Source organism: Oncorhynchus keta, chromosome 23 (genome assembly GCF_023373465.1).
Source record: "Oncorhynchus keta strain PuntledgeMale-10-30-2019 chromosome 23, Oket_V2, whole genome shotgun sequence".
NCBI classification, from domain to species: Eukaryota; Metazoa; Chordata; class Actinopteri; order Salmoniformes; family Salmonidae; genus Oncorhynchus; species Oncorhynchus keta.
In genome coordinates this window covers 9,960,123-9,984,304 of record NC_068443.1, presented here as the reverse complement: position 1 = coordinate 9,984,304, position 24,182 = coordinate 9,960,123, and the positions used below count along the sequence as shown (strand labels likewise).

General features: G+C 44.2%; 2 protein-coding genes across 10 annotated transcripts; one reads left to right on the top strand and one right to left on the bottom strand.

The window, feature by feature from the left end:
* Positions 1-901: 901 nt before the first annotated feature.
* LOC118378567 (AP-1 complex subunit sigma-3-like) lies at positions 902-18,695 on the top strand. Of its 9 annotated transcripts, XM_052476281.1 has the most exons (8): positions 909-1,068; positions 1,403-1,501; positions 5,636-5,718; positions 11,300-11,478; positions 15,087-15,195; positions 15,449-15,586; positions 17,469-17,520; positions 18,056-18,695. In XM_052476281.1, exons 4-8 carry the CDS (start codon positions 11,300-11,302, stop codon positions 18,238-18,240), a joined length of 663 nt encoding a protein of 220 aa, XP_052332241.1. In that variant the 5' UTR covers positions 909-1,068; positions 1,403-1,501; positions 5,636-5,718; the 3' UTR covers positions 18,241-18,695. The 9 variants fall into 9 exon arrangements, with proteins under 9 accessions (XP_052332244.1, XP_052332247.1, XP_052332241.1 ...); XM_052476282.1 differs by lacking the exon at positions 1,403-1,501; XM_052476283.1 differs by lacking the exon at positions 5,636-5,718.
* Positions 18,696-19,347: 652 nt separating this feature from the next.
* LOC118378568 (secretogranin-2-like) lies at positions 19,348-22,377 on the bottom strand. The gene is made up of 2 exons (XM_035765552.2): positions 22,247-22,377; positions 19,348-21,566 (listed from the first exon to the last, which is right to left on the bottom strand). Exon 2 carries the CDS (start codon positions 21,564-21,566, stop codon positions 19,770-19,772), a length of 1,797 nt encoding a protein of 598 aa, XP_035621445.1. The 5' UTR covers positions 22,247-22,377; the 3' UTR covers positions 19,348-19,769.
* Between the last annotated feature and the right edge of the window lie 1,805 nt (positions 22,378-24,182).

Here is a 24,182-nt window from a genome sequence, read left to right as displayed (position 1 = left end):
ACACCTTTATAGAATGGGTCAGCTGCTGTGTGACACCTTTATAGAATGGGTCAGCTGCTGTGTGACACCTTTATAGAATGGGTCAGCTGCTGTGTGACACCTTTACACCTTTAGAATGGGTCAGCTGCTGTGTGACACCTTTATAGAATGGGTCAGCTGCTGTGTGACACCTTTATAGAATGGGTCAGCTGCTGTGTGACACCTTTATAGAATGGGTCAGCTGCTGTGTGACACCTTTATAGAATGGGTCAGCTGCTGTGTGACACCTTTATAGAATGGGTCAGCTGCTGTGTGACACCTTTATAGAATGGGTCAGCTGCTGTGTGACACCTTTATAGAATGGGTCAGCTGCTGTGTGACACCTTTATAGAATGGGTCAGCTGCTGTGTGACACCTTTATAGAATGGGTCAGCTGCTGTGTGACACCTTTATAGAATGGGTCAGCTGCTGTGTGACACCTTTATAGAATGGGTCAGCTGCTGTGTGACACCTTTATAGAATGGGTCAGCTGCTGTGTGACACCTTTATAGAATGGGTCAGCTGTTGTGTGACTGAAGGAGAAACCAACCTCACATGACAAGGCACTTTGTCTGTCAATGGGACTATTGTAATGTGAGTTAAAACAGGGGTTGTGTATGTCTGGTAGTGCCATACGGTGATCTAAATGAATATATAGCCTACAGTGAGAGTAGTAGCCTGACAATTGCAGATGATCATAAACAGACAAATATTTCATCATGATCTTGAAACGAGGACCAGCATAGAATACTCTCACGCATAGGTTAGTGTTAACGGCCTAGCCTGGTACAGTAACCACCTCCCGTACAGCATTGAACAGGTGTAAAGCTCACATCCAATCCATAAAAAGAGGGCTGGTGACGTAGGGGCTAATCCCCACAGGATCCAGGAGGGAGGAGTTGTACCCGTTCAGCTCGGAGGTCAGCGAGCGTTCTGGAGGAACAACGACAGATATGCGCCCCTTCAGTTGTCAGACACGCTGTGCGAGGTGAAACTATTTTACGAACTTTTATTTACTAAAAACGATCCCCCCCAAAAATCCTCAAAGTGGTGAGTTAGTGTTGGTTTTCGTTTTTTTCCGGTGCATGACGCGCTGTTCTAATTTAGTATTGAGTCAGACTATTCTGACAGTCACTAGACTGTACCTGTACATTAGCTGCCAGGTGTTTGTTTAGGATTTCTGAGTCAGTTTCAACTGTATATTTGTCATTTATCGTTTGCCCTCTCTATACACTATAAATATATTGATTATAAATACATCGTTTATTCTAAATGTTTGATGGGCTTTGAATGGATATGCGACAGTATTTCTGCGGAAGGGACAGTCGGAAGTAAAGGGTATTTCCCTCCTGTGGAACATATTCCGTCACTTGTCGCTTGGCAGGCGACTCTGCACAGCCCCGGTGACAGTGGCAACCTGGGATATGTTTATACAGTTTAGGCGTCATAGCCTATTTGGGACTGCCTTGCCCTTTCAATAACTGTAAGTAGTGTTTTCATAAACTATTTATACCCCTTGACTTATTCCACATTTGTTGTGTTACATCCTGAATTCAAAATGGATTAAATGATTATTTTTTCTCACCCATCTACACACGATACTCCATAATGACAAAGTGAAAACATGTTTTTAGACATTTTAGTAAATGTATTGATAATTAAATATGGAAAAACTCCATTTACATAAGTAACACACCCCTGAGTCAATACATGTTAGAATCACATTCTGCAGTTGTGGTTCTTCCTGGATAACTTTCTGAGAGCTTTGCACACCTGGATTGTACAACAAAAAAATCACATTGGTTGTTGATCATTGCCAGACAGCCATTTTCAAGTCTTGCCATACATTTTCAAGCCAATTTAAATCATAACTAGGCCAATGTTATTTCGGTAAGCAACTCCAATGTATATTTGTCCTTGTGTTTTAGGTTATTGTCCTGCTGAATGATGAATGTGTCTCCCAGTGTCTGGTGGAAAGCAGACTGAACCAAGTTTTCTGCTGGGATTTTGCTTGCGCTATATTCTGTTTTATTTTTATCAACAAACAAAAAACCTCCCTAGTCCTAGCAGATGCAGCCACCACCATGCTTGAAATATGAATTTGTACTCAGTGGTGTGTTGAATAACATAACGCTTTGTATTCAGGACATAAAGTTAATTTATTTGCAATTTGTTTTTGCAGTTTAACTTTTTTAGTTCCTTATTGCAAACAGGATGCATGTTTTGGAATATGTGTATTCTGTACAGGCATCCTTCTTTTCACTCTGTCATTTAGGTTAGTATTGTGGAGTAACTACAATGTTGTTGATCCATCCTCAGTTTTCTCCTATCACAGCCATTAATCAAAATCTCATTGTATTGGTCACATACACGTGATTTGCAGATGTTATTGCAGGTGTAGCTAAATGCTTGTGCTTCTAGCTCTGACAGAGCAGTAAAATCTAACAAGTAATATCTAACAAATTACCCAATATATACCCAATACACACAAATCTAAGTAGGAATGAATTAAGATGTCAGAGCGGAATGGACTAAGATACAGAAAAATAGTATAGGAAACAGTATATACATATGAGATGAGTAATGCAAGATATGTTTGCATTATTAAGTGAATGAGATACTATAGAATAGTATAGGAAACAGTATACAGTGGGGCAAAAAAGTATTTAGTCAGCCACCAATTGTGCACGTTCTCCCACTTAAAAAGATGAGAGAGGCCTGTAATTTCCATCATAGGTACACTTCAACAATGACAGACAAAACAAGAAGATAAAAATCACATTGTAGGATTTTAAATTTATTTATTTGAAAATTATGGTGGAAAAAAAGTATTTGGTCACCTACAAACAAGCAAGATTTCTGGCTCTCACAGACCTGTAACTTCTTCTTTAAGAGGCTCCTCTGTCCTCCAATCGTTACCTGTATTAATGGCACCTATTTGAACTTGTTTTCAGTATAAAAGACACCTGTCCACAACCTCAAACAGTCACACTCCAAACTCCACTATGGCCAAGACCAAAGAGCTGTCAAAGGATACCAGAAACAGAATTGTAGACCTGCACCAGGCTGGGAAGACTGAATCTGCAATAGGTAAGCAGCTTGGTTTGAAGAAATCAACTGTGGGATCAATTATTAGGAAATGGAAGACATACAAGACCACTGATAATCTCCCTCGATCTGGGGCTCCACGCAAGATCTCACCCCGTGGGGTCAAAATGATCACAAGAACGGTGAGCAAAAATCCCAGAACCACACGGGGGAACCTAGTGAAAGACCTGCAGAGAGCTGGGACCAAAGTAACAAAGCCTACCATCAGTAACACACTACGCCACCAGGGACTCAAATCCTGCAGTGCCAGACGTGTCCCCCTGCTTAAGCCAGTACATGTCCAGGCCCGTCTGAAGTTTGCTAGAGAGCATTTGGATGATCCAGAAGACGATTGGGAGAATGTCATATGGTCAGATGAAACCAAAATATAACTTTTTGGTAAAAAATGATTGAGATAAACTTTTGTTATTGACCAAATACTTATTTTCCACCATAATTTGAAAATAAATGAATTAAAAATCCTACAATGTGATTTTCTGGATTTTTGGGGCAAAAAAAACGTTTTTGGTCAGCCACCAATTGTGCACGTTCTCCCACTTAAAAAGATGAGAGAGGCCTGTAAATCTCCACTTTGATCTGGTACTGATACTCCCTGTATATAGTTCCATATCGATCTGGTATTCCCTGTATATAGCTCCACAGTGATCTGGTACTCCCTGTATATAGCTCCACAGTGATCTGGTACTCCCTATATATAGCTCCACTTTGATCTGGTACTGATACTCCCTGTATATAGCTCCACAGTGATCTGGTACTCCCTGTATATAGCTCCACAGTGATCTGGTACTCCCTGTATATAGCTCCACAGTGATCTGGTACGCCCTGTATATAGCTCCACAGTGATCTGGTACTCCCTGTATATAGCTCCACAGTGATCTGGTACTCCCTGTATATAGCTCCACTTTGATCTGGTACTCCCTGTATATAGCTCCACAGTGATCTGGTACTCCCTGTATATAGCTCCACAGTGGTGCTCCTGTATCTCCACAGTGATCTGGTACTCCTGTATATAGCTCCACATTGATATGGTACTGGTACTCCTGTATATAGCTCCACAGTGATCTGGTACTCCTGTATATAGCTCCACAGTGATCTGGTACTCCCTGTATATAGCTCCACAGTGATCTGGTACTCCTGTATATAGCTCCACATTGATCTGGTACTGGTACTCCCTGTATATAGCTCCACAGTGATCTGGTACTCCCTGTATATAGCTCCACAGTGTTCTGGTACTCCCTGTATATAGCTCCACAGTGATCTGGTACTCCCTGTATATAGCTCCACATTGATCTGGTACTGATACTCCCTGTATATAGCTCCACAGTGATCTGGTACTGATACTCCCTGTATATAGCTCCACAGTGATCTGGTACTCCCTGTATATAGCTCCACTTTGATTTGGTACTCCCTGTATATAGCTCTACTTTGATCTGGTACTCCCTGTATATAGCTCCACTTTGATCTGGTACTGATACTCCCTGTATATAGCTCCACAGTGATCTGGTACTCCCTGTATATAGCTCCACAGTGATCTGGTACTCCCTGTATATAGCTCCACTTTGATCTGGTGCTCCCTGTATATAGCTCCACTTTGATTCTGTATATAGCTCCACAGTGATCTGGTGCTCCTGTATATAGCTCCACAGTGATCTGGTACTCCTGTATATATATATGCCATTTAGCAGCTCCACAGTGATCTGGTGGTCCCTCCCCACTACCCTGTATGCTCTATGAGCTACAGAAGGACCACAGTGATCTGGTGCTCCCTGTATATAGCTCCACAGTGATCTGGTACTCCCTGTATATAGTTCCACAGTGATCTGGTACTCCCTGTATATAGTTCCACAGTGATCTGGTATTCCCTGTATATAGCTCCACAGTGATCTGGTGCTCCCTGTATATAGCTCCACAGTGATCTGGTACTCCCTGTATATAGCTCCACAGTGATCTGGTATTCCCTGTATATAGCTCCACAGTGATCTGGTATTCCCTGTATATAGCTCCACAGTGATCTGGTGCAAATACAATTTGATTTGATCTTTATCTTTGTAGTGACTGGGTGTATTGATACACCATCCAAAGTGTAATTAATAACTTCACCATGCACAAAGCCATATTCAATGTTTTGATTTATTTTGACCCATCTACCAATAGGTGCCCATCTTTGTGAGGCATTGGAAAACCTCCCTGGTCTTTGTGGTTGAATCTGTGTTGTAAATTCACTGCTCAACAGAGCTTACAGATACATGTGTTGGGTACAGAGATGAGGTAGTCGTTCAAAAAAACATGTCACACTATTATAGAGTCCATGCAACTTATTATGTGACTTGTTCAGCATATTTAGGCCATAACAAATGGGTCCAATACTTATTGATTCAAAGACATTTCAGATTTACATGTTTAATACATTTTTTTTAAGTTTCTAAAAACATAATTCTGCTTTGACATGTTGGGGTATATTGTGTAGTCCAGTGACACACAGTCTCAAATTGATCCATTTTCATTTCAGGCTGTAACACAACAAGATGTGGAAACAATCAAGGGGTGTGAATACTTTCTGAATGCCCTGTACGTCTCCCTACATTTAGAAAGGTATAACGTTTTAATAGCAGAACTTCTAATCCTATGTTCTTTATATATCCTAGTCTCTGTCCTACTGTCACGATGCCTCAAGTCCCTGAAATATCAATGGCTTTGCTGCCATTCATTAACAACTATACACATCTGCAGTGCAAGGTTAAGAAGGAAACACATTTATGTTAAGTTAATTAATTTCTATATTGTGTATTCTGTATGGCTTTGCTGGCGTCGTTTAACAGTCGACAACAATAGATGTCCTCAGAGAAAGCTTGTCCAGCTGCGGTCCTCTGAAGTCAACAATAGATGTCCTCAGAGAAAGCTTGTCCAGCTGCGGTCCTCTGAAGTCAACAATAGATGTCCTCAGAGAAAGCTTGTCCAGCTGCGGTCCTCTGAAGTCAACAATAGATGTCCTCAGAGAAAGCTTGTCCAGCTGCGGTCCTCTGAAGTCAACAATAGATGTCCTCAGAGAAAGCTTGTCCAGCTGCGGTCCTCTCAAGTCAACAATAGATGTCCTCAGAGAAAGCTTGTCCAGCTGCGGTCCTCTCAAGTCAACAATAGATGTCCTCAGAGAAAGCTTGTCCAGCTGCGGTCCTCTCAAGTCAACAATAGATGTCCTCAGAGAAAGCTTGTCCAGCTGCGGTCCTCTGAAGTCAACAATAGATGTCCTCAGAGAAAGCTTGTCCAGCTGCGGTCCTCTGAAGTCAACAATAGATGTCCTCAGAGAAAGCTTGTCCAGCTGCGGTCCTCTGAAGTCAACAATAGAAGTCCTCAAGTCAGAAAGCTTGTCCAGCTGCGGTCCTCTGAAGTCAACAATAGATGTCCTCAGAGAAAGCTTGTCCAGCTGCGGTCCTCTCAAGTCAACAATAGATGTCCTCAGAGAAAGCTTGTCCAGCTGCGGTCCTCTGAAGTCAACAATAGATGTCCTCAGAGAAAGCTTGTCCAGCTGCAGTCCTCTCAAGTCAACAATAGATGTCCTCAGAGAAAGCTTGTCCAGCTGCAGTCCTCTCAAGTCAACAATAGATGTCCTCAGAGAAAGCTTGTCCAGCTGCGGTCCTCTCAAGTCAACAATAGATGTCCTCAGAGAAAGCTTGTCCAGCTGCGGTCCTCTGAAGTCAACAATAGATGTCCTCAGAGAAAGCTTGTCCAGCTGCGGTCCTCTGAAGTCAACAATAGATGTCCTCAGAGAAAGCTTGTCCAGCTGCGGTCCTCTGAAGTCAACAATAGATGTCCTCAGAGAAAGCTTGTCCAGCTGCGGTCCTCTCAAGTCAACAATAGATGTCCTCAGAGAAAGCTTGTCCAGCTGCGGTCCTCTGAAGTCAACAATAGATGTCCTCAGAGAAAGCTTGTCCAGCTGCGGTCCTCTGAAGTCAACAATAGATGTCCTCAGAGAAAGCTTGTCCAGCTGCGGTCCTCTCAAGTCAACAATAGATGTCCTCAGAGAAAGCTTGTCCAGCTGCGGTCCTCTCAAGTCAACAATAGATGTCCTCAGAGAAAGCTTGTCCAGCTGCGGTCCTCTGAAGTCAACAATAGATGTCCTCAGAGAAAGCTTGTCCAGCTGCGGTCCTCTGAAGTCAACAATAGATGTCCTCAGAGAAAGCTTGTCCAGCTGCGGTCCTCTCAAGTCAACAATAGATGTCCTCAGAGAAAGCTTGTCCAGCTGCGGTCCTCTGAAGTCAACAATAGATGTCCTCAGAGAAAGCTTGTCCAGCTGCGGTCCTCTGAAGTCAACAATAGATGTCCTCAGAGAAAGCTTGTCCAGCTGCGGTCCTCTCAAGTCAACAATAGATGTCCTCAGAGAAAGCTTGTCCAGCTGCGGTCCTCTCAAGTCAACAATAGATGTCCTCAGAGAAAGCTTGTCCAGCTGCAGTCCTCTCAAGTCAACAATAGATGTCCTCAGAGAAAGCTTGTCCAGCTGCGGTCCTCTCTCAAGTCAACAATAGATGTCCTCAGAGAAAGCTTGTCCAGCTGCGGTCCTCTGAAGTCAACAATAGATGTCCTCAGAGAAAGCTTGTCCAGCTGCGGTCCTCTGAAGTCAACAATAGATGAAGATGAAAGCAGCTGCGGTCCTCTGAAGTCAACAATGGATGTCCTCAGAGAAAGCTTGTCCAGCTGCGGTCCTCTGAAGTCAACAATAGATGTCCTCAGAAAGCTTGTCCAGCTGCGGTCCTCTGAAGTCAAAATAGATGTCCTCAGATGAAAGCTTGTCCAGCTGCGGTCCTCTTAAGTCATCAATAGATGTCCTCAGAAAAGCTTGTCCAGCTGCGGTCCTCTGAAGTCAAAATAGATGTCCTCAGAATGAGCTTGTCCAGCTGCGGTCCTCTATAAGTCAACAATAGATGTCCTCAGAAAAGCTTGTCCAGCTGCGGTCCTCTGAAGTCAACAATAGATGTCCTCAGACCACTTGTCCAGCTGCGGTCCTCTGTTAAGTCAACAATAGATGTCCTCAAGAAAGCTTGTCCAGCTGCGGTCCTCTTTCAACAATAGATGTTTACAGAAAGCTTATTTCAGCTGCGGTCCTCTCATAATGTCCTCAGAAAATTGTCCAGCTGGGTCCTCTCAAGTCAACAATAGATGTCCTCAAACAGCTTGTCCAGCTGCGGTCCTCTCAAGTCAACAATAGATGTCCTCAGAAAAGCTTGTCATGGCTTTAGAAGGTCCTCTGATGTCAAAATGATGTCCTCAGAGAAAGCTTGTCCAGCTGGATGTCCTTCAAGTCCTAGATGTCCTTCAAACTTGTCCAGCTGCCTCCTTGCTTGACATCAATAGATGAAAATCAAAAGAAAGCTTGTCCAGCTGCGGTCCTCTCAAGTCTGGATGTCATCCTTGGGAGGAATTTCCAAGTGCCTGAAGGTACCACGTCATCTGTCAAACAATAGATGTCCTCAGCTGCGTATAAACACCATGGGACCAGCTGCGGTCCTCTCAAGTCAACAATAGATGTCCTCAGAGAAAGCTTGTCCAGCTGCGGTCCTCTCAAGTCAACAATAGATGTCCTCAGAGAAAGCTTGTCCAGCTGCGGTCCTCTGAAGTCAAAATAGATGTCCTCAGACAAACCTGTCCAGCTGCCGTCCTCTGGAAGTCAACAATAGATGTCCTCAGAGAAAGCTTGTCCAGCTGCGGTCCTCTCACATCAACAATAGATGTCCTCAGAGAAATTGTCCAGCTGGGTCCGATGAAACAAAATAGATGTCCTCAATGAAAGCTTGTCCATGTTTGAAGGAAAATAGATGTCCTCAGAAGAACACCTTGTCCAGCTGAAGGTCCTCTGGTAGTCATCATGATGTCCTCAGGGGTGCTTGTGCAGCTGCGGTCCTCTGAAGTCAAAAATAGAGGAAGATGAAACCAGAGGAAAATGATGTGGCTATATTCTAATGAATATCAAACTGGACATCCAGCTGAACAAAGCAAGGAAACACACTCTCTAAACAGCACTAGCACGTCTCTTGAGTTCTCTTGGAAGCAAAACAGTATTACTAAATGAAAGAGGTTGGGTACAGGGGAGTAATGATTACATCTCATCAGTTTACATGTAATCCGATTACAAAAACACTGTCACTGTAATCAGAATCAAAATAAAGAAAAACCTTTGAATGAGTAGGTGTGTCCAAGCTGGTACTATATACAGTACTATACAGTTGAAGTCAGAAGTTTACATACACTTAGGTTGGAGTCATTAAAACTTGTTTTTCAACCACTCCACAAATTTCTTGTTAACAAACTATAGTTTTGGTATGTCGGTTAAGACATATACTTTGTGCATGACACAAGTCATTTTTCCAACAATTGTTTACAGACAGATTATTTCACTTATAATTCACTCTATCACAATTCCAGTGGGTCAGAAGTTTACATACACTATGTTGACTGTGCCTTTAAACAGCTTGGAAAAATTCCAGAAAGTTATGTCATGCTTTAGAAGCTTCTGATGGGCTAATTGACATCATTTGAGTGAATTGGAGGTGTACCTGTGGATTTATTTCAAAGCCTACCTTCAAACTCAGTGCCTCTTTGCTTGACATCATGGGAAAATCAAAAGAAATCAGCCAAGACCTCAGTTAAAAAACAAGTCTGGTTCATCCTTGGGAGGAATTTCCAAGTGCCTGAAGGTACCACGTTCATCTGTACAAACAATAGTACGCAAGTATAAACACCATGGGACCACGCAGCCGTCACACCGCTCAGAAAGGCGATTTCTCCTAGAGATGAACGTACTTTGGTGCGAAAAGTGCAAATCAATCCCAGAACAACAGCAAAGGACCTTGCTGGAGGAAACAGGTACAAAAGTATCTATATCCACAGTAAAACGAGTCCTATATCAACATAACCTGAAAGGCCGCTCAGCAAGGAAGAAGCAACTGCTTCAAAACCGCCATAAAAAAGCCAGACTACGGTTTGCAACTGCACATGGGGACAAAGATCGTAGTTTTTGGAGAAATGTCCTCTGGTCCGATGAAACAAAACTAGAACTGTTTGGCCATAATGACCATTGTTATGTTTGAAGGAAAAAGGGGGAGGCTTGCAAGCTGAAGAACACCATCCCAACCGTGAAGCACGGGGGTGGTAGCATCATGTTGTGGGGGTGCTTTGCTGCAGGAGGGGACTGGTGCACGTCACAAAATAGATGGCAACATGAGGAAGGAAAATGATGTGGATATATTGAAGCAACATCTCAAGACATCAGTCAGGAAATTAAAGCTTGGTCGGAAATGGGTCTTCCAAATGGACAATGACCCCAAGCATACTTTCAAAGTTGTGGCAAAATGGCTTAAGGACAACAAGGCAAGTCAAGGTATTGAAATGGCCATCACAAAGCCCTGACCTCAATCTTATAGAAAGTCTGTTGGCAGAACTGAAAAAGCGTGTGTAAGTGTAACAGTATAACTTTAGACCGTCCCCTCGCCGGGCTCGAACCAGGGACCATCTGCACACATCATCAACAGTCACCCTCGAAGCAACGTTACCCATCGCTCCACAAAAGCCGCGGCCCTTGCAGAGCAAGGGGAACCACTACTCCAAGGTCTCAGAGCGAGTGACGTCACCGATTGAAACGCTATTTAGCGCGAACACCGCTAACTAGCTAGCCATTTCACATCGGTTACACAAGGAGGCCTACAAACCTGACTCAGTTTCACCAGCTCAGCTCTGTCAGGAGGAATGGGCCAAAATTCACCCAACTTATTGTGGAAGGCTACCAAATACTAATTGAGTGTATGTAAACTTCTGACCCACTGGGAATGTGATGAAACAAATAAAAGCTGAAATAAATCATTCTCTCTACTATTATTCTGACATTTCACAATCTCTCACAAGTAAAGTGGGGATCCTAACTGACCTAAGACAGAATTTCTACTAGGATTAAATGTCAGTAATTCTGAAAAACTGAGTTTAAATGTATTTGGCTAAGGTGTATGTAAACTTCTGACTTCAACTGTGTACAGTACCAGTCAACAGTTTGGACACACCTACTCATTCCAGGGTTTTCACCCAACTACCTGAATGAAGGTTTGAAAGATAAATATTGGAACCCAGCGTTCTGCCCTATATTTTTCTCTCCTCTCTGCATGTCCTCTCCTAACCCATCTCGCCCTTTTAGATGCGTTTCCTGCTCCTCTTCAGTCGCCAGGGCAAGCTCCGTCTCCAGAAGTGGTTCACGCCCATCCCCGAGCGAGAGAAGAAGAAGATCACCAGGGACATGACCACCATGGTGTTGGCACGGAAACCACGCTCCTGCAACTTCCTGCACTGGAAAGACCTAAAGATTGTCTACAAGAGGTGAGGAGGGGAGGACAGGGAGGAAGGACCTGAAAATCGTCTACAAGAAGTGGGGAGGGGAGGAAGTGAAGAGGAGAACTAGATTTGCTTACTATTTATCTCAGGTTGCATGTCAAAATCTAAGTATTCAAGTGGTTTCCTCTTATTCATATTAAATTACCCCAGCCCTATTACCCCCTTCCCCCCCACTCTCTAACTGTAATGTTGTATTGACCTGTTACCCCCCCCCCCACTCTCTGACTGTAATGCTGTATTGCCCTGTTACCCCCCACCCCACCACCACTCTCTAACTGTAATGCTGTATTGCCCTGTTACCCCCCTCCCCACCACTCTCTAACTGTAATGCTGTATTGCCTTGTTACCCCCACCACTCTCTAACTGTAATGCTGTATTGCCTTGTTACCCCCACCACTCTCTAACTGTAATGCTGTATTGCCTTGTTACCCCCACCACTCTCTAACTGTAATGCTGTATTGCCCTGTTACCCCCACCACTCTCTAACTGTAATGCTGTATTGCCTTGTTACCCCCCACTCTCTAACTGTAATGTTGTTTTGCCCTGTTACCCCCCCCCACCCCACCACCACTCTCTAACTGTAATTCTGTATTGCCCTGTTACCCCCCACCCCACCACCACTCTAACTGTAATGCTGTATTGCCTGGTTACCCCCCACTCTCTAACTGTAATGCTGTATTGCCCTTGTTACCCCCACTCTCTACCTGTAATTCTGTATTGCCCTGTTACCCCCACTCTCTAACTGTAATGCTGTATTGCCTTGTTACCCCCCTCTCTACCTGTAATGCTGTATTGCCCTATTACCCCCCACTCTCTAACTGTAATGTTGTATTGCCTTGTTACCCCCACTCTCTGACTGTAATGCTGTATTGCCCTATTACCCCCCACTCTCTAACTGTAATGTTGTATTGCCTTGTTACCCCCCACTCTCTAACTGTAATGCTGTATTGCCCTGTTACCCCCCACCCCCCACTCTCTAACTGTAATGTTGTATTGCCTTGTTACCCCCCACTCTCTAACTGTAATGCTGTATTGCCCTGTTACCCCCCACTCTCTAACTGTAATGTTGTATTGCCTTGTTACCCCCACTCTCTGACTGTAATGCTGTATTGCCTTGTTACCCCCACCACTCTCTGACTGTAATGCTGTATTGCCTTGTTACCCCCACCACTCTCTAACTGTAATGTTGTATTGCCTTGTTACCCCCCCACACACCACTCTCTAACTGTAATGCTGTATTGCCCTGTTACCCCCCCACTCTCTACCTGTAATGCTGTATTGCCCTATTACCCCCCTCTCTAACTGTAATGCTGTATTGCCTTGTTACCCCCCACTCTCTAACTGTAATGTTGTATTGCCTTGTTACCCCCCACTCTCTAACTGTAATGTTGTATTGCCCTGTTACCCCCCACTCTCTAACTGTAATGTTGTATTGCCCTGTTACCCCCCACCCCACCACCACTCTCTAACTGTAATTCTGTATTGCCCTGTTACCCCCCCACTCTCTAACTGTAATGCTGTATTGCCTTGTTACCCCCCACCACTCTCTAACTGTAATGCTGTATTGCCTTGTTACCCCCACCACTCTCTAACTGTAATGTTGTATTGCCCTGTTACCCCCCCCACACCACTCTCTAACTGTAATTCTGTATTGCCCTGTTACCCCCCCACTCTCTAACTGTAATGCTGTATTGCCTTGTTACCCCCCCACTCTCTAACTGTAATGCTGTATTGCCTTGTTACCCCCCACGCTCTACCTGTAATGCTGTTTTGCCTTGTTACCCCCCACTCTCTGACTGTAATGTTGTATTGCCCTGTTACCCCCCACCCCACCACCACTCTCTAACTGTAATTCTGTATTGCCCTGTTACCCCCCCTCTCTAACTGTAATGCTGTATTGTCCTGTTACCCCCCCACCTCTGACTGTAATGCTGTATTGTCCTGTTACCCCCCCACTCTCTAACTGTAATGTTGTATTGCCCTGTTACCCCCCACCACTCTCTAACTGTAATGTTGTATTGCCTTGTTACCCCCACTCTCTGACCTGTAATGCTGTATTGCCCTGTTACCCCCCACTCTCTAACTGTAATGTTGTATTGCCTTGTTACCCCCCACTCTCTACCTGTAATGCTGTATTGCCCTGTTACCCCCCACACTCTAACTGTAATGTTGTATTGCCCTATTACCCCCCACTCTCTAACTGTAATGTTGTATTGCCTGTTACCCCCCCACTCTCTAACTGTAATGTTGTATTGCCTTGTTACCCCCCACTCTCTAACTGTAATGTTGTATTGCCCTGTTACCCCCCACTCTCTAACTGTAATGTTGTATTGCCCTGTTACCCCCACCACTCTCTAACTGTAATGTTGTATTGCCTGTTACCCCCCACCACTCTCTGACTGTAATGCTGTATTGTCCTGTTACCCCCCACTCTCTAACTGTAATGCTGTATTGCCTTGTTACCCCCACTCTCTACCTGTAATGCTGTATTGCCTTGTTACCCCCCCCCTCTAACTGTAATGCTGTATTGCCCTATTACCCCCCCTCTCTAACTGTAATGTTGTATTGCCTTGTTACCCCCCACTCTCTAACTGTAATGTTGTATTGCCTTGTTACCCCCCACTCTCTAACTGTAATGTTGTATTGCCTTGTTACCCCCCCACCACTCTCTGACTGTAATGCTGTATTGCCCTGTCACCCCCCCACCACTCTCTAACTGTAATGCTGTATTGACCTGTTACCCCCCACCACTCTCTGACTGTAATGCTGTATTGTCCTGTTACCCCCCCCACCACTCTCTGACTGTAATGCTGTATTGCCTGTTACCCCCACCACTCTCTACCTGTAATGCTGTATTGCCCTGTTACCCCCCCCCCACCACTCTCTGACTGTAATGTTGTATTGCCTGTCACCCCCCACCCCCCACCACTCTCTGACTGTAATGCTGTATTGCCTTGTTACCCCCCACCACTCTCTGACTGTAATGCTGTATTGTCCTTGTTACCCCCCACTCTCTAACTGTAATGCTGTATTGTCCTTGTTACCCCCTCCCCCACCACTCTCTGACTGTAATGTTGTATTGCCCTGTCACCCCCCCACCACTCTCTAACTGTAATGCTGTATTGACCTGTTACCCCCCACCACTCTCTGACTGTAATGCTGTATTGTCCTGTTACCCCCCACCACTCTCTGACTGTAATGCTGTATTGTCCTGTTACCCCCCACCACTCTCTGACTGTAATGTTGTATTGTCCTGTTACCCCCCACCACTCTCTGACTGTAATGCTGTATTGTCCTGTTACCCCCCACCCCCTGTACCACTCTCTGACTGTAATGCTGTATTGTCCTGTTACCCCCCCACCACTCTCTGACTGTAATGTTGTATTGTCCTGTTACCCCCCCACCACTCTCTGACTGTAATGCTGTATTGTCCTGTTACCCCCCACCACTCTCTGACTGTAATGCTGTATTGTCCTGTTACCCCCCCCACCACTCTCTGACTGTAATGTTGTATTGTCCTGTTACCCCCCCCCACCACTCTCTGACTGTAATGTTGTATTGTCCTGTTACCCCCCACTACTCTCTCATTGTAGGTATGCCAGTCTGTATTTCTGCTGTGGTCTGGATGCTGAGGAGAATGAACTTCTGGCCTTGGAGATGCTGCATCGCTATGTGGAGCTGTTGGACAAGTACTTTGGCAACGTACGTGAGGGACGACCTTTCTTCTCTTTCATCCAGCACTCTCTTTATTTCACTCTCATTCTCTCTCACTATGTCTTTCTGTCTTTCTCTCACATATTTCCTTCCCTTCTCTTTCAGCCTATTTCTTCCCAAACTTAGACTGAAACTGCACTGCCTATGTAGTAGATATGATTTAACACAGTAAAATGATTCCTGCTAGACTGGATAGTACCTCGTGAACATTGGGTGATTTCCTCTTCCTTTACCCATGCAGGTGTGTGAGCTGGACATTATCTTTAACTTTGAAAAGGCCTACTTCATCCTGGATGAGTTTCTATTAGGGGGAGAGGTACAGGAGACTTCCAAACTAGTGGTGGCCCGCTCCGTCGAGGCCTCGGACATGCTACAGGAGGTGAGAGAAACGCCACGCTCAGGATAGAACCTGCCCAGTAGGGACTGATCTAGGATCAGAATTCTGTCTCCGATCTGATCTAGGATCAGAATTCTGTCTCCGATCTGATCTAGGATCAGAATTCTGTCTCCGATCTGATCTAGGATCAGAATTCTGTCTCCGATCTGATCTAGGATCAGAATTCTGTCTCCGATCTGATCTAGGATCAGAATTCTGTCTCCGATCTGATCTAGGATCAGTAATTCTGTCTCCGATCTGATCTAGGATCAGGAATTCTGTCTCCGATCTGATCTAGGATCAGGAATTCTGTCTCCGATCTGATCTAGGATCAGGAATTCTGTCTCCGATCTGATCTAGGATCAGAATTCTGTCTCCGATCTGATCTAGGATCAGTAATTCTGTCTCCGATCTGATCTAGGATCAGTAATTCTGTCTCCGATCTGATCTAGGATCGTAATTCTGCCTCCGATCTGATCTAGGATCGTAATTCTGCCTCCGATCTGATCTAGGATCAGTAATTCTGCCTCCGATCTGATCTAGGATCAGTAATTCTGCCTCCGATCTGATCTAGGATCAGTATTTCTGCCTCCGATCTGATCTAGGATCAGTATTTCTGCCTCCGATCTTAGCTGAGACTATGTTGCGGTCTGATATTTATCTTGTATTTACATATGTAATTACATAATAATTAGCTATAATTAACCTCTTGTTTATTGGAGATTGAACACACGCATAGCTATACCATTTTGTAACAAGTAGTTACCAATTTTAATGAATTATTTATAGTAGGTACTCTAAAGTAGCCATTTTACCCTATAATTCCTTAGTAATACCAGGTGAAAGTGGACTGTTGAAAAAGTGTTACTGTTTCAGCATGGGTTGATAATGTGTAGTGCAGCAGCTAACTGACTTCCTGGTGAGCTCTCCTGTCAATCTCCGCTAACAGGCTTCCCTTCATGAACCATATTAACTGGTGCCAATACTCATGGACCTGTTCTGTCTATTCTCTCTCTCCTCTCTCCTCTCTTCTCTTCTCTCCTCTTTTCTCTCCTCTCTCTCCTCTCTTCTCTCCTCTTCTCTCTTTTCTCTCCTCTCTTCTCTCTCCTCTCTCTTCTTTTCTCTCTCCTCTCTCTTCTTTTCTCTCTTTTCTCTCTTCTCTTTTCTCTCCTCTCTTTTCTCTCCTCCTCTTTTCTCTTTTCTCTTCTCTCTCTTCTCTCTCTTCTCTTCTCTCCTCTTCTCTCTTTTCTCTCCTCTCTTTTCTCTCCTCTTCTCTCTTTTCTCTCCTCTCTTTTCTCTCCTCTCTCCTCTCCTCTCTTTTCTCTCCTCTTCTCTTTTCTCTCCTCTTTTCTCTTTTCTCTCCTCTTCTCTTTTCTCTCCTCTTTTCTCTTTTCTCTCCTCTTTTCTCTTTTCTCTCCTCTTTTCTCTTTTCTCTCCTCTTTTCTCTTTTCTCTTCTCTTTTCTCTTTTCTCTCCTCTTTTCTCTTTTCTCTCCTCTTTTCTCTTTTCTTTTCTCTTTTCTCTCCTCTTTTCTCTTTTCTCTCCTCTTTTCTCTTTTCTCTCCTTTTCTCTCCTCTTTTCTCTTTTCTCTCCTCTTTTCTCTTTTCTCTCCTCTTTTCTCTCCTCCTTTCTCTTTTGTCTTCTCTCTTTTCTCTCCTCTTTTCTCTTTTCTCTCCTCTTTTCTCTCTTTTCTCTCCTCTTTTCTCTTTTCTCTCCTCTCTTTTCTCTCCTCTCTCCTCTCTTTTCTCTCCTCTTCTCTTTTCTCTCCTCTTCTCTTTTCTCTCCTCTTTTCTCTTTTCTCTCTTCTCTCTTCTCTCTTCTCTCCTCTTTTCTCTTTTCTCTCCTCTTCTCTCCTCTTTTCTCTCCTCTTTTCTCTCCTATCTCAGAAACAGAGACTGATGGAGATTATACTTCTATTTCCTTTATTCTTCAGTTGCTGTAAGTCTGAGCGTTGGCAGTATGTCTGTTTTCTGTATTGTCAGTCTATCCCCAGCTCTCGGTGGCGCTATAGACGCACCAAACCAGAGTCCCACCCTGCGTGGCCCTGGTTTCACACCATCTTCTTGCTTCGGGGGAATAAAACAAACTTGTTTGATCTAGTCTGATGCACGTGCATGCTATCTGACGTTGTTGCATCATCACACTCGTTTTAATCTTCATCACCACCCTTCATCATCATTGCTATAGGCTGAGATTGACAACAGTGATTTTGGTCTGGAGCTTGGATGGCCTTGAATGTGGACCGAAAGGTTAGAAGTGAATGATTGTGATTGTGTTCGTAGCAGAGTAGTCTACATTGTGTTGGCGGTTTACGCTCCTATGTCTCCAGGGATGTAAGATGCATTCAATTAGAATGACAATCATTCTACCTCTATGGTTAGATGTTATGTAGGTGTGGCTATGAATATTCATCACATTAGGACAAGGCTTGTTGATCTGGAGATCTCACGTTTCATCTGTCTCTCCACTCCAGACCATGGAGGAATACATGAGCAAGCCTGCATTCTAACAACTGGGGGAAATGGATCTACACACACCAGAAGGAATCTGAACGATTACAGACCTGGAAGTCTTACTACTGTACAGAACCATGGAGTTATGAGTTCTAGAATGATGTGTCTGAATCTGTGTCCTGAGGCAGGCAGGAAGTGTTTTTAAGTAGGGAAGTGCAGTGAAATCTATCTTGTTTCTGCAAATAGGACAATAACATGATGACCAATAAATTGGTAGGAGACACTCATTGATTGAGCTATTATCAAATGTATATTGATGCTGTGTGATCACCCATCCCTCTTGCTCGTCGATGTACATTGAGGTTACTGAAAACGGTGGTTATGACAATCATTAAAATCAATACTCACATTTTTTTTTTCTCCAAAATATGTACGCTGTATTGACATTTTAAGAAGTGCCTTTTTAGAAATATGTATTTGAAGTTGTGTTTTAAATGCATCTTGTAGACTAGCCTTTTTCTGTGTGACTTGTTGTAGGATTATATCTTGGAAAGGGAGTGATTATTTATCTGGGTGAATGTCACAGTTTTTTTTATATAACTAATTATGGATCTTGAATGGTGAAGACTTTGGAATTAAAATGTGTATTTTGATACAGAAGCCTCTGATGATTTGTTTTTCTGTTGTAGAATAGACTATTTGATGTTCATCATTATTTGACATTTTATTTGCGGGAGCTGTCCATGGTGCTGAAGTTTTAAAAACAAACTAGATGATAAACATTAACAAGCACAATCAGTAGAATTGTGAATTTATAGACCGACACTTTTACTGTCTTTATAATCTTACCTCGAGTCTGTTGATTCTGCCTCGGGAATTGTCCACAGGTTCAAGCTTGCTCAAGAGGGATGTGAAAAAGGAACTTCTCACACTTTCATTGTGGAATCAAGCTTCATTCAGAAGGCATATCTGATCATCAATATCTAATCATCACTGTGAGTCAATGTATGATCATTCAGAAGGCATTTCTGATCATCAATATCTAATCATCACTGTGAGTCAATGTATGATCATTCAGAAGGCATTTCTGATCATCAATATCTAATCATCACTGTGAGTCAATGTATGATCATTGAGAAGGCATTTCTGATCATCAATATCTAATCATCACTGTGAGTCAATGTATGATCATTCAGAAGGCATTTCTGATCATCAATATCTAATCATCACTGTGAGTCAATGTATGATCATTGAGAAGGCATTTCTGATCACTGTTGTAGTGATCAGTGTTTATTAAGAAACACACAGCGCAGCAAGAAGAAAAATGGCGCTGACGCTTTATTCATCTCCAACTCGTCACACATTATTAAACACGTACAAAATGGTTTCAAAATGAGCATATATATTACCACATCAATAGAGAGAGTTGAGCGATTACAGAGCAGCGTTACAGGGTTGAAAGGCAGGACGGTGACGGTCTTACTCTCTAGCCTATATCAGTGAATTACATTTTCACAATGTTACAAGATTGGAAAGTCACAAACCCAGATGTTTACACAACACACTTTGCCTCCATGCCCAGCACACTGATATAATTCATATATGTTACTTCATGTATATACACATTTTATGTAAATCAGAGTACGTCCAGCAGACGGGTCATTTGGAGATAGTATAAACATGACTTATTCATATTTCAGTAGAGGATGTCGTGTGTGACCTCCGATCTTAGCTTTACATTCCAGAAAACGGTTTTCCGCGATGCTCCTTTTCCTCCTCTTTCTCGGACTCTGGAGCCGCGGTCTCTGGCGTTACCTCATCTTTCACCTGCGTCTCAGTGGACTCCACTACCTCCTCATTAGCTACTGAATCTCTCTTTGTCAGCATGCCTGCTTTCTCACTGTCCGCTTGGTCAAAGTAATCTTTCATGGCTTGTTCGTATAGCTCATAAGGAAACTGTCCGTTCGCCTGAGATTGGGTGTCGCGTTTGCTGATCGTGCTAGGGTACTCCGTTAATATTTTGGCCGCCAGAAAGGTTGTTATCTCGTCTTCGTCCGCCTCGTCATCGTCATCGGCTTCTCTCCTAAAAGGCATCTTGTTGAGCTCCGACATAAATAAGTTTTCCCTTCGGCCGGACTGAGCTGGGATTTTTGGAGGAGGTGCTGGTGCTGAAACTCTCACCGGGACGGGTGGTGCTGAAACCCTGGCCGGGACAGAGACACTTTTGAGCGGCCTCCGACTCACAGGATAGTCGTTGCTGATGGTTTCCATTTCAATGATTTTCAAGAAGTCTTCCTCGTCCATGTCCTCAGGAGCGTTTTTGACTGGCAGTCTCCGGCTGTAGTATCTGATTTTCGGTTTGGTCCTGTAGCGGGAAGAGGCTTGCGGGTGACGTTCTAGTTTTCTGATCTCCTCTGTGATCAGCATATCAATGAGGTCCTCCGGGGGGATGTGGAGCTTGAGGGAGATCTCTAACAGCTCGTTCAGAGCCTGGGGGTCGACCAAGGGGTGGCGAATCACTCTATGTTTTTGCTCTCCAGCTTGCCTCTTGGCTGTCTCATGTTCACTCATCTCCAGTATCTTCAACAGATAATAATCCACTAGTTTAGTATTGTCCTCTGGGTCCTCTTTGTCCTGGCTGGCTCTGCGCTGCACCTGCATTCCATTGCCTTCCTCCTCTTCATCCTCGTCATAGTTCTGCTCCAGTGCCCTGTCGAACTCATCGTGGCTCCCGTTTACCACTTCCTCCGTCTCGACCTGCTCCTCTAAAGGAATCCACTCCTCCCCGCCTGCCACATCCTCGTAGGCCAGGTTCCTCAGACTGAATAAATCATCATCATCATCATCATCATCAAAGATTCCGCGCTTCTGGCCATTGGATGTGGATAGTTTCTCCAGCTCTTCGAAGATGGAGCGCAGGTTGGCAAGGCTCTGAGGGGTGTATTGTTCGTCCAGGTCCTCCGTAGCGCGCTTGGCGCTGTCCCTATTCTCTTCGTCCTCGAACATCAGCGGGTACTTCTTGTGTGGCCTCGGGAAGCCACCGTAGGCAGGTGCGTTTACGGGGCTGCCTGTGTTCACCGATTGGTACCTGTGGGTGTGATGTTCGTTCCCCGGCACCACGGGAACGGGTCTGAGGGGACTAGCGGGCTGCTCCTGGAGGGTCCTGAGCAAGGCTCTCACCAGCTGCTCAGTCGGGATGTCTTGCTCTCTCTGGGTCGGCGAGGGAGACTGCCTTTCGGGTCCACCTTTGTCCTGGAGAGAGGCGAGTTGGAGGAGGATGTGGAACTTTTCGACCTCATCATAGTCTCTTGTTGGCTCCTCTCTCTCTCTGCCCCCATCTGTCCGCTGCTTCAGGCTCTCGATGTACTCCAGGGCTTTGATCATGTCTGAGCTGGGCGGGTATGCAGCGGGTTGCCGGTCCTCGGACTCCCCGCCTCTGAGCCTGTGATGGCGGGGGAGGGACGCGCACGCATGGAGGAGGCAGGCGAGAACAACAGTTTTCCCCGTGGATAGCTTGGGGAGTGACAGCATCTTCATATAGCAGAGAGAGAGAGAGCTGAGTTTAACAATAATATGCCTGCACATTTTTTACATTTTGATCTGAGATTCTATCTTCCAAATTCTTAGAATCTTCTAACTCTTTAAGGAGGTTACCACCACACTCTAATGCAAATTATTCTTTTAATGAAAAATCTGCGTTTCAATTCATGCCAAGTTCATTGACAACCCTTATAAGTGATGAATGCTATGACTCAATGCACAAAGGATAAAAAGTAGGTTATATCTAGAGCAGGATATAATCACCCACCAAGGAAAAGTGGGCTATATTTGTGAATCACTGTTTTTAAATGACTAGACTACATCACAGGATGAGTCACTGCCCGTTGTCAGGGCAACCTTTTTTTGCTTGTGGCTGCCTTTCTCCAAACCATCTCGATTAAACACTTTTATGAAGGATATAATAATAATTCATTCATCTCAATGTTGCCCAATGTCAAAATGCATCAGACTACTTGACATGCATCACAACAACATGCACACAGCTATCAGGCTATCAGTTATTCAACTAAATTCCAAGCCATTGCCGAGATCTGATAAGAGATGAGAACTTGAGAGAGAAAATCTAAACACGGAATGCTGGAAAGCCCACAAATAACTTACAAACATCGTAATCTTTGTTTGAGAAATAAAAGACATGCATGAGTTTGTACCTTTCGGTAAGTAGCTCAGACGACAGTAGTAAACGTGTATAGCATCTCCTCCCAGTCGTAGCGCGAGCGATTCTGTTTTCAGCACCAGGACAGCTCCGGGTGATATATGGCAACACCTGACTCGCGCGTCATCACAGCAGTACGCACGCAATACCCAGCCTTTGGAAATCCATAATACATGATTTAGGCTCATGATATAGCATGCTAAGAAAAGGCAGTGTGCTTAAAATAGAGATGGATATTGTCTGTTTCTAGCTGTATCAATTATTATTCAAGCGCTATTCATAACTCCCTTTGGAAAAGTGGTGGGTTATTTTTGAGCTTGTCCCAATTAGCTTTGTGAAGGCCAATAGTTATCACTGTGACATCAATTCTTACAGCATTTAATTGTATGGCTTCATGTACCACCCTATTCAGATTGCAGTTCTTGTAAATATTAATTTGCTAATGAGGCACACATTTACTCAAGCAGTAAGCAATAGCTTAACCATAAAAACTACACCCATAGAAATCACCTATGTCTGTTGACATATTGCAGTGATTTGCATTAGCCTAATGGAATTATCAGAACAATAAGGTGTAACAAGGAGTTATCCTACTACATCCGTCTCTCGCGGAAGATAAGAGGTTAAAACCACCGGTGATGACTCACGCCCTGAACCCACCACTGAGGAGCTGCAGAATCTTAGTAGCAGTCGCAGTTCTCTGTCTCGCTTATGGTCCGCAGAGAAGAGACGCCGCCGGTGGTAAATGCATCTACTGGCATGGCTCGCGCTCCTCCTGGCATAGTGATTTTTAAAATCGGGCCATTGATCAGGACGCCCATCACAACACGTCACGAGCAGGTCAGGGACCTGGTGGCACGCAATGTCAACGCCAAAGCAGTGGCAAGCGTTATATAATAACGCTGCGTATCAACAACATGTCAACAAGCCTACCCAGTTACAGACATTTAATAATATGTATTGGTGGGATTTTATACAGGGAATTTAATACCGCTATTTCAGATACACTGTATATACATTAGTATGTGGACACCCCTTTAAATTAGTGAATTATATTTCAGCCACACCCATTGCTGACAGGTGTATAAAATCGAGTAAACAGCCATGCAATCCCCATAGCCAAACATTGGCAGCAGAATGGCCTTACTGAAGAGCTCAATGACTTTCAATGTAGCACCATCCAACAAGTCAGTTCATCACATTTCTTCCCTGCTAGAGCTGCACTGGTCAATTGTAAGGGCTGTTATTGTGAAGTGGAAAAGTCTAGGAGCAACAACTGCTCAGCCGCAAAGTGGTCGGCCACACAAGCTGACAGAACGGGATCACCGAGTGCTGAAGCGCTTAGCGCGTGAAAATCGTCTGTCCTCGGTTGCAACACTCACTACCGAGTTCCAAACAGCCTCTGGAAGCAACGTCAGCACAAGAACTGTTTGTCGGGAGCTTCATGAAATGGGTTTCCATGGCCGAGAAGCCGTACACAAGCCTAAGATCACCATTTGCAATTCCAAACTTCGTGTAAAGCTCGCCGCTATTGGACTCTATTGGACTCTGGAGCAGGAAAAGCTTTCTCTGGAGTGATGAATCACGCTTCACCATTTGAAAGTCCAACAGACAAATCTGGGTTTGACGTAGGCCAGGAAAACGCTACCTACCCAAATGCATAGTGCCAACTGTAAAGTTTGGTGGAGAAAGAATAATGGTCTTGGGCTGTTTTTCATGGTTCAGGCTTGGCCCCTTAGTACTAGTGTAGGGAAATATTATTGCTACAGCATAGAATGACGATTCTGTGTTTACAGCTTATGGCAACAGTTTAGGGAAGGCCCTTTCCTGTTTCAGCATGAGAATTCCCCCGTGCACAAAGCGAGGTCCATACAGTAATGGTTTGAAAGAATTTGATTGACCTGCACAGAGCCCTGACATCAAACCCGTCT

Bases quoted from the DNA above. Each gene is read 5' to 3' on its own strand.
- LOC118378567 (XM_052476284.1), top strand. From the start codon at position 11,300: ATGCGTTTCCTGCTCCTCTTCAGTCGCCAGGGCAAGCTCCGTCTCCAG. The intron at 15,196-15,448 runs GTACGTGAGGGA...TTACCCATGCAG, and splicing joins TGGACAAGTACTTTGGCAAC to GTGTGTGAGCTGGACATTAT. The intron at 17,521-18,055 runs GTAAGTCTGAGC...TCTCCACTCCAG, and splicing joins TCCTTTATTCTTCAGTTGCT to ACCATGGAGGAATACATGAG.
- LOC118378568 (XM_035765552.2), bottom strand. From the start codon at position 21,566: ATGCTGTCACTCCCCAAGCTATCCACGGGGAAAACTGTTGTTCTCGCC.